This window comes from Mobula birostris, chromosome 8, assembly GCF_030028105.1.
Source record: "Mobula birostris isolate sMobBir1 chromosome 8, sMobBir1.hap1, whole genome shotgun sequence".
NCBI classification, from domain to species: domain Eukaryota; kingdom Metazoa; phylum Chordata; class Chondrichthyes; order Myliobatiformes; family Myliobatidae; genus Mobula; species Mobula birostris.
In genome coordinates this window covers 3,644,111-3,656,836 of record NC_092377.1, presented here as the reverse complement: position 1 = coordinate 3,656,836, position 12,726 = coordinate 3,644,111, and the positions used below count along the sequence as shown (strand labels likewise).

The 12,726-nt window shown below is 41.8% G+C and overlaps 1 protein-coding gene across 1 annotated transcript in view; it reads left to right on the top strand.

The window, feature by feature from the left end:
* LOC140201110 (uncharacterized) overlaps window positions 1-12,726 on the top strand; it is a 68,071-nt gene that overhangs the window by 27,036 nt on the left and 28,309 nt on the right. Inside the window, exon 2 of the mRNA XM_072264719.1 lies at window positions 7,084-7,431. Coding sequence (XP_072120820.1) covers window positions 7,084-7,431 — 348 coding nt within the window. The remainder of the gene's footprint in view (window positions 1-7,083; window positions 7,432-12,726) is intronic.

The window sequence follows — 12,726 nt, the reverse complement described above, 5'->3', positions numbered from 1 at the left end:
TCCAGTCTTCCTCAGATATTATTATCCCTCCTTCCTTCTCCCATTTTGTTTTAATGTATGAAGTCGAATGTGTTTTAAGATTTGACAAACCCTTATACACGCTTGAAATTGTTCTACTACCATTGCCTGAGTTATATGCTTTTCTAGTTAGCTCTATCAGACATGTACTTGCCTTGGTTACATTTTTAACCATCCTATTAACATACTGTCACATCTGTAAATACCGATAAAAGTCTTGTTTTTCTAATAAGTGTTTCTCTTTGAGCATTTCAAAACTGAACAGTGTTCCTTCTTTCATTATATTGCAAATAACTGTTATTCCTTTAGCTGTCCAGTCCTTAAATCCAGCACCCAGTTTATTTGGCGTAAAATCCAAGTCATATGCACACCATTTAAGAATTGCAATGTCTCTCTCTAGTCTTTTATAATAGTTTTCCATATTTTAAGAGTCCATTTCACCCACAGGTTATCAATAGTATTTATGTAACTTTGTAGGTTGTTATCAGCCAAAATTGCCTGTATGGGGATGGAAAGTATCTTCTCCTCAATGTTTTTCCATTGAGCGTCATACGATGGATTGCACCAGCATATCAGAGCTCTCAACTGTGCTGCAAAATAATAATCTCTAAGAGAAGGTAGCCCTTTTCCTTGGCTAATTGCAAAGTTTTGAGATGAACCCTGGGCTTTTTACCTTGCCATATATATCTTGATAGCATCTTGTTCCATTCATTGAATTGATTTTGGTTAATCTCCTCTATTGGTAGGATCTGAAAAAGATATAGTAGTCTGGGTAGTATATTCATTTTAATGGATTCAATCCTTGAACTGAGAACCAGAGAAAGAACTAGGTTCCATCTCGTTATATCTTCCTTAATTTTTTTATATATCGGCTGATAATTGCATTCTGATAATTTTGCCAAATCTTTTGGCATAATGATGCCCAAATATTTGACAGACTGTTTGCCATGCCCAAGGATATCTACTTTCAATTTCTCTTGGTGGGCTATAGTTATATGAAAGTAGTCGGATTTTATCTACGTTGATCTTGTATCCTGATAATTGGCCATATTGTTCAAAGGATTGCATCAGTTTCGGTAAAGAGTATGTTGGTTGCCCTAGGTAGATCAAAATGTCATCCACATAACAGGCCAATTTATGTCATAGTCATACTCATTGTCATAGTCATACTTTATTGATCCTGGGGGAAATTGGTTTTCGTTACAGTTGCACCATAAATAATAAATAGTAATAAAACCATAAATAGTTAAATAGTAATATGTAAATTATGCCAGGAAATAAGTCCAGGACCAGCCTATTGGCTCAGGGTGTCTGACCCTCCAAGGGAGGAGTTGTAAAGTTTGATGGCCACAGGCAGGAATGACTTCCTATGACGCCCTGTGTTGCATCTCAGTGGAATGAGTCTCTGGCTGAATGTACTCCTGTGCCCAACCAGTACATTATGTAGTGGATGGGAGACATTGTCTAAGATGGCATGCAACTTGGACAGCATCCTCTTTTCAGACACCACCGTCAGAGAGTCCAGTTCCATCCCCACAACGTCACTGGCCTTACGAATGAGTTTGTTGATTCTGTTGGTGTCTGCTACCCTCAGCCTGCCGCCCCAGCACACAACAGCAAACATGATAGCACTGGTCACCACAGACTCGTGGAACATCCTCAGCATCGTCCGTCAGATGTTAAAGGACCTCAGTCTCCTCAGGAAATAGAGACGGCTCTGACCCTTCTTGTAGACAGCCTCAGTGTTCTTTGACCAGTCCAGTTTATTGTCAATTCGTATCCCCAGGTATTTGTAATCCTCCACCATGTCCACACTGACCCCTTGGATGGAAACAGGGGTCACCGGTACCTTAGCTCTCCTCAGGTCTACCACCAGCTCCTTAGTCTTTTCACATTAAACTGCAGATAATTCTGCTCGCACCATGTGATAAAGTTTCCTACCGTACCCCTGTACTCAGTCTCATCTCCCTTGCTGATGCATCCAACTATGGCAGAGTCATCAGAAAACTTCTGAAGATGACAAGACTCTATGCAGTAGTTGAAGTCCGAGGTGTAAATGGTGAAGAGAAAGGGAGACAAGACAGTCCCCTGTGGAGCCCCAGTGCTGCTAATCCCTTTATGCTCTGTCCCTTTAATAGTAATTCCCCTGATATCTTCATTTTGTCTGATGTATTGAGCAAATGGTTCCAGATATAATACGAAGAGTAGCAGTGACCATGTACAACCCTGTCTTGTGCCCCTTTCTTGGGTAAAACTATTAGATAAGTATCCACTGATTTTAATCTATATGATTGTCATATAGTGCCTGTATAGTTTTAATAATTGTGTCACGTAGACCAAATCTATGTAAAATTCTGTAAAGAAAATTCCAATTAACCGAATCAAATGCCTTTTCAGCATCTATGCTTATCACTATTGTTTCAATTTAATTTTTTATATGATCCATAATGTGAAGTGTCCTTCATATATTGTCTTGTGTTTGGCATTGTTTTATAAAACCTGTCTGATCATTATGTATCAGTGTGGGTAGAAACTCTACTAATCGTTTGGCCATGATGGAGGTAAATAATCTATAATCCACATTAAGAACAGATATTGGTCTAAATGACCCACATTCCATTTTATCCTTGCCTTCTTTCGGTATAGCTGAGATTATCACCTCCTTCCAGCTGGGTGGCATTTGCACCTTTCTTAGAGCCCAGTTCAGTGTGGGGAGTAAAACAGGAATTAATTTATTTCTAAATTCTTTATACCACTCTGCGGTATATCCATCTGATCCTGGTGACTTGCTTAATTTAAGCCGACTAATTGCATTTTTTTAGTTCAGCTTGTTATGTTAGCAGTCATCGTTTTGTTTTGTTCTTTGCTTAAAGTGGGTAACTCTAAAGAATTCAGGAAGGTGTCAATCTGGGCTATGCTTCCCCCTGGAACTTCGGAATATGGAGTTTTGTAAAACATTTCAAAAGCCACACTCAGGTTGGAGGAACAACACCTTATATTTTGTCTGGGTAGCCTCCAACCTGATGGCATGAACATCGACTTCTCTAACTTCCGCTAATGCCCCACCTCCCCCTTGTACCCCATCTGTTACTTATTTTTATACACACATTCTTTCTCTCACTCTCCTTTTTCTCCCTCTGTCCCTCTGAATATACCCCTTGCCCATCCTCTGGGTCCCCCCCCACTTGTCTTTCTTCCCGGACCTCCTGTCCCATGATCCTCTCGTATCCCTTTTGCCAATCACCTGTCCAGCTCTTGGCTCCATCCCTCCCCCTCCTGTCTTCTATCATTTTGGATCTCCCCCTCCCCCTCCAACTTTCAAATCCCTTACTCACTCTTCCTTCAGTTAGTCCTGACGAAGGGTCTCGGCCCGAAACGTCGACTGCACCTCTTCCTACAGATGCTGCCTGGCGTATTGCATTCACCAGCAACTTTTATGTGTGTTGCTTGAATTTCCAGCATCTGCAGAATTCCTGTTGTTTGCGATTTCAAAAGCTTCTTGAATTTCACTTAGCTTATTTTTTATCACTTTTCTTCTTGGGTCCCTAATTCTATGAATTGTATTTTCTGCTATCTTTTTTTTCAGTTTCCACACCAGTATTTTTATAGATTTAGATCCACTTTCATAGTCTCTCTGTTTCAGAAACATTAATTTTTTTCTAATTTCTTGTGTGGCCAAACTACTAATTTCATTCCTAATTTTTTTTTAATTTCCTCTAGTGTGCCAAATTCAGTTTGTGTTTTTTTCTAGTTCCTTCAGCTTATATTGTAATTCCTCTAATATTTTATTCCTTATTTTTTTTCTTATATGAAGATATCGCTATAATTTTCCTTCTTAAGACAGCCTTCAGAGTATCTCATAGAATAGGAGGTGAAACCTCTCCATTATCATTGAATTCTAAGTAAAGACCAATTTCTTTTTTAATTTGTTTCTTAAAATAGGGATCATTGAGTAGATTTGAATTTAGTTTCAAATAGTATTCTTTGATTGTAGGTCAAAATCAACAGATAAATATATAGGTGCATGGTCACTTACATCTATTGTCCCAATTCCACATGTGATTATTTTGTCTCTATCTTTTCCAAATGTTATGAAATAATCTATTCTTGTATATACGGAATGGGGGGGCAGAATAATGAGTGTAATCCCTTCTGTCAGGAAAAAAGTCCCTCCATATATCAATTAGACCAACATCCTCAAAAAGAGTGTTAACTTTCTTATGTAAGGACTTTGTTTCATAAGTTTTCCTATTGGAAGAGTCTAACTTTGGTTGTAATTGTAAATTTAAGTCTACCCCACATATCAAGAGACCTTCTGTTTCCATTATTAATATTAGTAATTTTCTGGAAGAAACTAATATCACTTCTTGGGCGTGTTCAATAAAGGAACTGGATTTCCGTCTATATTCCCCGTTACCAGAATATATCTGCCCTCCTTATCTCCCATTTCCAAAATTTAGCTTGCTTGAGATGAGAATAGCAACTCCTCTTCTATGTCCCGATTTATATGAGGAGAAAAACAAATTAGTGAAGCTCATTCTCTTTAATTTTCCATGCTCATTATCACTTGTGAGTTTTCTGTAAATATACTACATGGGCTTGTTCTTTTTTTCATTTTTGATAGAATTTCACTGCATTTGATTGGATTTAACAGCCCATTGACATTAAAAGAAATGAATTTTACATTGTCCTTAGCCATGTGTATTTATCTGTTAATATATCATTGAAATTTGCAGAATATAACTTAAACAATCTACTCCCTGAACAAATAAGAACCAAGAAACGTGAATAATTTTAAAAAAGTTAACGAAGGCTGGGGACTCTAGATCAGTGGTCTCCAACCACTGGGCCGCAAAGCATGTGCTACCAGGCCGCGAGGAAACGATATGATTTGGCGATATGAGTCAGCTGTACCTTTCCTCATTCCCTGTCACACCTACTGTTGAGCTTGAACACACGTGAAGTCATTACCCGCGCATCATCCACGTCAGCGCGGAAAGGAGAGCAACCCTTTTGAGAGAGTGGTTGGTGCGTGGAATGCACTGCCTGAGTCAGTGGTGGAGGCAGATACACTAGTGAAGTTTAAGAGACTACTAGACAGGTATATGGAGGAATTTAAGAAGGGGGGTTATATGGGACGCAGGGTTTGAGGGTCGGCACAACATTGTGGGCCAAAGGGCCTGTACGGTGCTGTACTATTCTATGTTCTATGTTCCTCGAGCTTGCAAATGACGACGGGCTGAAAAGTATGTTTGACATAACATCTCTGCCGGCATTCTGGATCAAAGTTAAAGCTGAATATCCTGAAATAGTCAGGAAACACTAAAACGTTGCTTTCATTACCAGCGTATCTCTGCAATGAATGCAACGAAAACTAAATTGCGGAATAGACTTGACATAAGGAACCCCCTCGAGTATCGCTGTCTCCCATCACCCCTCGATGGCACCGTCTTGATGCAGGGAAACAAGCCCAGGGCTCCCACTGATTCAGCGATATTGGTGTGTTGCAATGATTTTATGTGTTCATACGGGGAAAATATACTTAAAATGTTATGATGCTATTGACTTATATAACCATATAACAATTACAGCACGGAAACAGGCCATCTCTGCCCTTCTAGTCCGTGCCGAACGCTACTCTCACCTAGTCCTGCCGACCTGCACTCAGCCCATAACCCTCCATTCCTTTCCTGTCCATCTACCGATCCAATTTTTTCTTTAAATGATAATATCGAACCTGCCCCTACCACTTCTACTGGAAGTTCGTTCAACACTTACTTCAAGCCCCTGTCCTCCCCTGATAATTGACTTATCACTATAGTCGTGCGAGGACCATATGCGCTGTGTGTTTAATATTAAATTCGTTAGATAAACCCTTTTAGAAACAAAATTGAGTGTATTAGCCACTTATCACCTATATTCCGGTCGGGATTAACAACACCCCGCCCCCCCAAGCAGAATCGCCAAAAACGATTTGCAGCAAAATAGCAACATGTACACACATGCGCACTGGTGCCCGCGCAAGGCTTCGTGGTCGTTGTAGTCTTTCTAGGAGTAAACCCAACGTATTTGACTGCTACTCTTGGCCGTTGGCAACACTACTCCCGTCCCCTCCCCACTGGGTCGGCCGGTCTGCAAGAATATTGTCAATATGAAACCGGTCTGCAGTGCAAAAAAGGTTGGGGACCCCTGCACTAGATGACCCTGGGTTGAGCTAGAAGAAACATAGCCCCTCCTACCAGTGAGTTGAGGGGCCCCGCTGCAGTACCTATAAAAGTAAGTTTAAAAAAATCTATGTCCATTACACAGAAATGATTTCCCTGTGTATTCCTCCCATGTATATATTCTCATTTAGGTGGGGAAAAGGGAGTGAGTGAATTAATTTAAAAAATTGATTAATATAAAATCCACATTATAATACGTATTTCTTGAGATAGGAATATCACTGTCTATTTTTGCTTCCGTTTAGTTTATCAGCACTTTTAAAGTTAGCCAATCCTTATGGTTCTTCTGGAGGAGGTGAGGGCTGCCCTCGGAGATAGTCTTTTCCTAATATCCTTCTCTCGTCCTCCTCCCGTCCCCTGCTTTCTCGGTTCTCTTTCTATTTCCCAAGCAGATCGGGATAACTGCTCAGCCAAGCTTTCCCTCGGTCTGATCACACTAACGGGCAACCCTCCGTTGTTCGTGTCTGTAGTCGCCTCTTCCACCGTCTGATATAGCTGTATCCCTCCTTCGTAAAGCACCTTCAGTTTAGCAGGGTACAGGGGTTGGGAATTTAATCTTTTCTTGCTTTAATATTCGTTTCGCTTCGGAATATTCCTTCCGTTTCTGTAGGACCGCCGGGGGGTAATCTTTCTACTTTTGTGCTGGCCGCAGCAACCAGGAGATTGTTGGTTGTTTCAGAACAAAGTGAAAGAACTGAGTTCAGGATGGAAAGAATTTGACTGCAAATTGATATTCAATGTGCAAAATATTCATTAATATGGTGCCTTTGGTTTCAAATTATTATGATGGTTTTTGGCGGTTCTTTATCTGCCCTGACCTTCAGTTGTTTACTGCCCACAGGTGTAAATGCAGGAACAGTCCTGATCCAATCACCAGGAGTTGTGAAGGTGCGTGAAGGTGGAACGGTGCTGATACAGTGTGTCCTGGAGAGTGACAACGTGGATTACACTGTGGAGAAATACGATGTACACTGGTACAACTCACGCGAAAAAATTGCACTTAGTCTTTACGCTGATGGCCGAGTTTACAGATCAGGGGACTTCACCAATCGATTTCAGCTTTCCAGGAATGTCACCACGAACAGCTACTCACTGACCATCAGCAAGGTGAAGGTCACCGACTCTAAACTTTACATCTGTGGCATTTGGGGGACAGTCTTTGGAAATGGAACCCAGCTGAATGTGACCAGTGAGTACTTCGTGTTGGTTGTTTTTCTAGTCACGTCTCTGTATCAACATCTACAGATAACGATGACACCATGTCCTCAGTTTCATAAAAACGCCTGTTAGCTTCTGCTGCAGAATAACGAGTGGGACAAACTGATTTTTTTAACTGATCAAAGTGGATGATTATTCACTGGCTCCTGAGTTCAGGGTTAATCAGGGAAAGAGGATAAATGCTGGTATTGCCAGTGACGTCCGTGTCCTGTGAATAGACGAATGCAAGGTGAGGGACAGCCATTGCATGGACTCGGGTGCTGAAAAACAAAAGCACCCAGAGGAATAGCAGATGCCATCTGAATAAAACAGGACATTGACTGGACTACAGGCATGATTAAAACAAAGTATTATGAGGAGATTTTGGCTCCTTATCGAAGAAAAAAATATGCTGGCATTGGAGAGAGTCGAGAGGAGGTTGACAAGAATGATTCCGGAAACAAAAGGGTTAATGTATGAGCAGCATTTGATGGCTGAGGGACTGTACCCCCTGGAATTCAGAAGAGGGAAGATCTCAATGAAACCTATCAAATATTAAAAGGTTTGGATAAAGTGGATGCAGAGAGGATGTTTTCTATAGTGGAGGAGTCTAGGACCAGAGGGCATGGCCTTAGAATAGACAGATGCCCATTGAGGACAGAGATGAGGAGGGATTCCTTCAGGCAGAGGGAGTGAATCTGTGGAATTCATTGTCATGAGGGGCTGAGGAGGTTAAGTCACTGAGTATATTTAAAGCAGAGGTTGATACAGAGGTAGGTGGAGGAGCAGGTAGTGTTGAGGAAACAGAGAGCCTGCAGAGAGACTTAGATAGTTTAAGGAAATGGGTAAAGAAGTGGTAAATGAAATACAATGTTGGAAAGTATATGGTCATGTACTTTGGTGGAAGAAACAAACAGGCAGACTATTATTTAGATGGGAGAGAATTCAAAATGCAGAGATGCAAAGGGACTTGGGAGTCCTTGTGCAGGATCTCCTAAAGGTTAACCTCCAGGTTGACTCCGTGGTGAAGAAGGCAAATGCAATGTTGGCATTCGTTTCTAGAGGTATAGGATATAAAAGCAGGGATGTGATGTTGAGACTCTATAAGGCACTCGTGAGACCACACTTGGAGTATTGTGTGCAGTTTTGGGCTCCTTATTTTAGAAAGGATATACTGACATTGGAGAGGGTTCAGAGAAGATTCACGAGAATGATTCCAGAAATGAAAGGGTTACAATATAAAGAACGTCTGGCAGCTTTTGGGCTGTATTCCCTGGAGTTCAGGAGAATGAGGGGGGATCTCATAGAAACATTCCAAATGTTATAAGTCCTAAACAGATTAGATATGGCAAAGTTATTTCCCATGTAGGGGATTCTAGGACAAGAGGGCACGACTTCAGGATTGAAGGATGTCCATTTAGAACTGAGATGTGCAGAAATCCCATGGACCCACGGACTTGACCTCCACCACAGTCTGTGGCAGAGCGTTCCATAGATTCAATACCCTCCGGCTAAAGAAATTTCTCCTTACCTGTGTTTTAGAAGGTGCCCCTCAAAGCTTGTGCTCTCTAGTTCTGGATACCCCCACCATAGGAAACATCCTCTCCACATCCACCTTGTCTAGTCCTTTCAACATTCAATACGTTTCAATGAGATCCCGCTGCATTCTTCTAAATTCCAGTGAGTACAGGACCTAATCTGCCAAACGCTCCTCATGTGAAATCCTTCAATCCTGGAATCATCTTCATGAACCTCCTCTGGACTGTCTCCAACGACAACACACCCTTTCTGAGATATGGGGCCCAAAACTGTTGACAATACTCCAAGTGCAGCCTGACTAGTGTCTTATATCATTATCTCCTTGCTTTTATATTCTATTCCCCTTGAAATACATGCCAACGTTGCAGTTGCCTTCTTTACCACAGACTCAACTTGTAAATTAACCTTCTGGGAGTCTTGCATGAGGACTCCTAAGTCCCTCTGCACTTCTGATGTTTGAACCTTCTCCCCATTTAGATAATAGTCTGCACTATTGTTCCTTTTACCAAAATGCATTATCATACATTTCCCAACACTATATTCCATCTGCCACTTTTTTGCCCATTCTTCCAATTTGTCAAACTCCAGCTCGAATCGCATTGCTTCCTCAGTACTACGTACCCCTCCACCTATGTTCATATCACCCGCAAACTTTGCCACAAAACCATCAATTCCATTATCCAAATCATTGACAAGCAATGTGAAAAGTAGCGGTCCCAATACTGACCCCTGAGGAACACCACTGGTCACCAACAGCCAACCAGAAAAGGCCCCTTTTATTCCCACTCACTGCCTCCTGCCCGTCAGCTATTCTGCTATCCATGCCAGTCTCTTTCCTATAATGCCATAGGACTTTATCTTGTTAAGGAGCCTCATGTGTGGCACCTTATCAAATGCCTTCTGAAAATCCAAGTAAGTGACATCCACTGCCTCTCCTTTGTCCACCCTGCTTGTTACTTCCTCGAAGAAGTCTAAGAGATTTGTCAGGCAAGATTTCCCTTTAAAAAAGCCATGCTGACTTTGACCTATTTCATCATTAGTCTCAAGTACCCTGAAACCTTATCCTTCATAATAGACTCCAACATTTTCCCAGCCACTGAAATTAGGTTAACTGGCCTATAATTTCCTTTCTTGTGCCTTCCTCCCTTCTTAAAGAGTGGAATGACATTTACAATCTTCCAGTCCTCAGGGACGATGCCAGGATCAAGTGATTCTTGAAAGATCATGACCAATGCATCCGTTATCTCGTCAGCAACCTCTCTCAGGTCTCTGGGATGTAGTCCATCTGGCCCAGGGGACTTATCCACCTTGAGATTTGATTTTGAAGGGCAATTTTTCCTTTCTAATAGCAATGGCACTCACTCTGCTCCCTGACACTCAGTGACCTCTGGCACACTGCTAGTGTCTTCCACAGTGAAGACTGATGTAACGTACCCATTACGTTCACCTGCCATTTCTTTGTCCCCCATTACTACCTCACCAGCGTCATTTTCCAGTGGTCCAATATCAATTTTCACCTCCCTTTTACTCTTTATACAACTGAAAAACAAAACTTTTGGTATCCTGCTTTATATTATTGGCTAGTCTGCCTTCATATTTCATCTTTTTCCTTCCTATTGCCTTTTTAGTTGCTGTTGTTGGATTTCAAAAGCTTCCCAATCATCCAACTTCCCACTCACTTTTGCTAGCTTTTATGCCTTTTCCTTGGCTTTTATGCAGTCCTTAACTTTCCTTATCAGCCACAGTTGCCTACCCCTGCCATTTGAGAAATTCTTCCTCTGTGGGATATATCTATCCTGTGCCTTGTGAACTATTCCCAAACACTCAGCCATCTCTGCTCTGCCATCATACCCTCCAGTATCCTCCTCCAATCCACATAGGCAAGCTGTTCTCTCAGGCCTGTGTAATTCCCTTTATTCCATTGTGATACTGATACATGTGACTTCCAGTATGAATTCAATCATATTATGATCACTGCCTCCTCAGGGTTACTTTACATTAAGCATCTTAATTTGATCTGAGTTATGACACAACACCCAAACTAAGATAGCCTTTCCCCAAGTAGGCACAAGCACAATCTGCTCTAAAAAGCCATCTCATAGGCGGTCAAAAAACGTTCTCTCTTGCTATCTGACATCAAACTGATTTTTCCAATCTTCTTGCATGTTGAACTCCCCCATTACAATTGTGACATTACTCTTGTTAGACGCCCTTTCCAGCTCCCTTTGCAATCTCATAATGATCTTTTTTACCCATTTTAGCTTCACCCACAAAGATTCAACATTCTCTGACCCCATGTCACCTCTTTCTAAAGATGTAATTCCATCTCTTGCCAACAGAGTCACACCACTGCCTATGCCGTCCTGCCTGTCCTTCCGAATAAAGTATATCCTTTGATGTTAAGCTCTCAACTATGGCCTTCTTTCAGCCACGACTCAGTGTTGCCCACAATGTCATACTGACCATCTCTAATTGCGCCATGAGTTCATCCACCTTATTCCGAATGCTACACACATTTAAATACAGCACCTTCAGTCCTGCATTTTTCACTCCTTTGAATTTTGGTACAATATAACTCACTGCTCTATCTGCATTGGTACCCAGTCATTGGCTTGTCCTTTGTTACATTCATGTTACATCATTAACTTGTCAACATGCTGGCTCATCCTCAGCTCTATCATAACATCAACATAACTAGTCGATGCTGAAACCATTTAAATCGCCCACTCCCATTGCCCCCATTGGCACAATAGCCCTCCATACCACTATGGTCCATGAACCTATCCAAACTTTTCTTAAGAGTTGAAATCGAGCTCGCGTGCACCACTTGTGCTGGCAGCTCATTCCACACTCTCACAGCCCTCTGGGTGAAGAAGTTTTCCCTCATGTTCCCCTTAAGCTTTTCACCTTTCACCCTTACCCCATGACTTCTGTTTGTGGTCCCATCCAGCCTCTGTGGAAAGGATTTACTCCCCTCATAATTTTGAATACCTCTATCGAACCTCCTCGCAACCTTTTATATTCCAAGGAGTAAAGTCCTAACCTATTCAAAAGAAAGTGGTGAATCTATGGAATTCTTTGTCACAGTCAGCTGTGGAGGCCAAGTCTTTGTGTATATTTAAGGCAGAGGTAATAAGATTCTTGATTGGTCAATGTATGAAGGTATATGGGGAGAAGGCAGGAGATTATGGACCTGTGTTCCCAGATCCCTTTGTTCTACCACACTCCTCAGTGCCCGACCGTCGGTTGGTTCTACCAAAGTGCGACACCTCACACTTGTCTACATTAAATTCCATTTGCCATTGTACAGCCCATTTTCATCAGCTGATGTAAATCCCTCTGCAAGCCATGATAGCCTAACTCACTATCCACTATACCCCCAATCCTGGTGTCATCTGCAAATTTGTTGATCCAGTTAACCACATTATCATCCAGATAGTTGATATAGATGACAAATAACAATGGACCCAGCACCGATCCCTGGGATATACCACAGGTCACAGGCCACCAGTCAGAGAGGCAAACATCTGCTACCACTCTTTGGCTTCTTCCACAAAGCCACTGTCTAATACAATTGACTACCTCACCTTGAATGAACATAAGATAGAAAATAGGAGCAGGAGTAGGCCATCTGACCCATCGAGCCTGCTCTGTCATTCAATAAGATCATGGCTGATCTGACCATGGACTCATCTCCACCCACCTGCCCTTTCCCCATAACCCTTAATTCCCCGACTATGCAAAAATC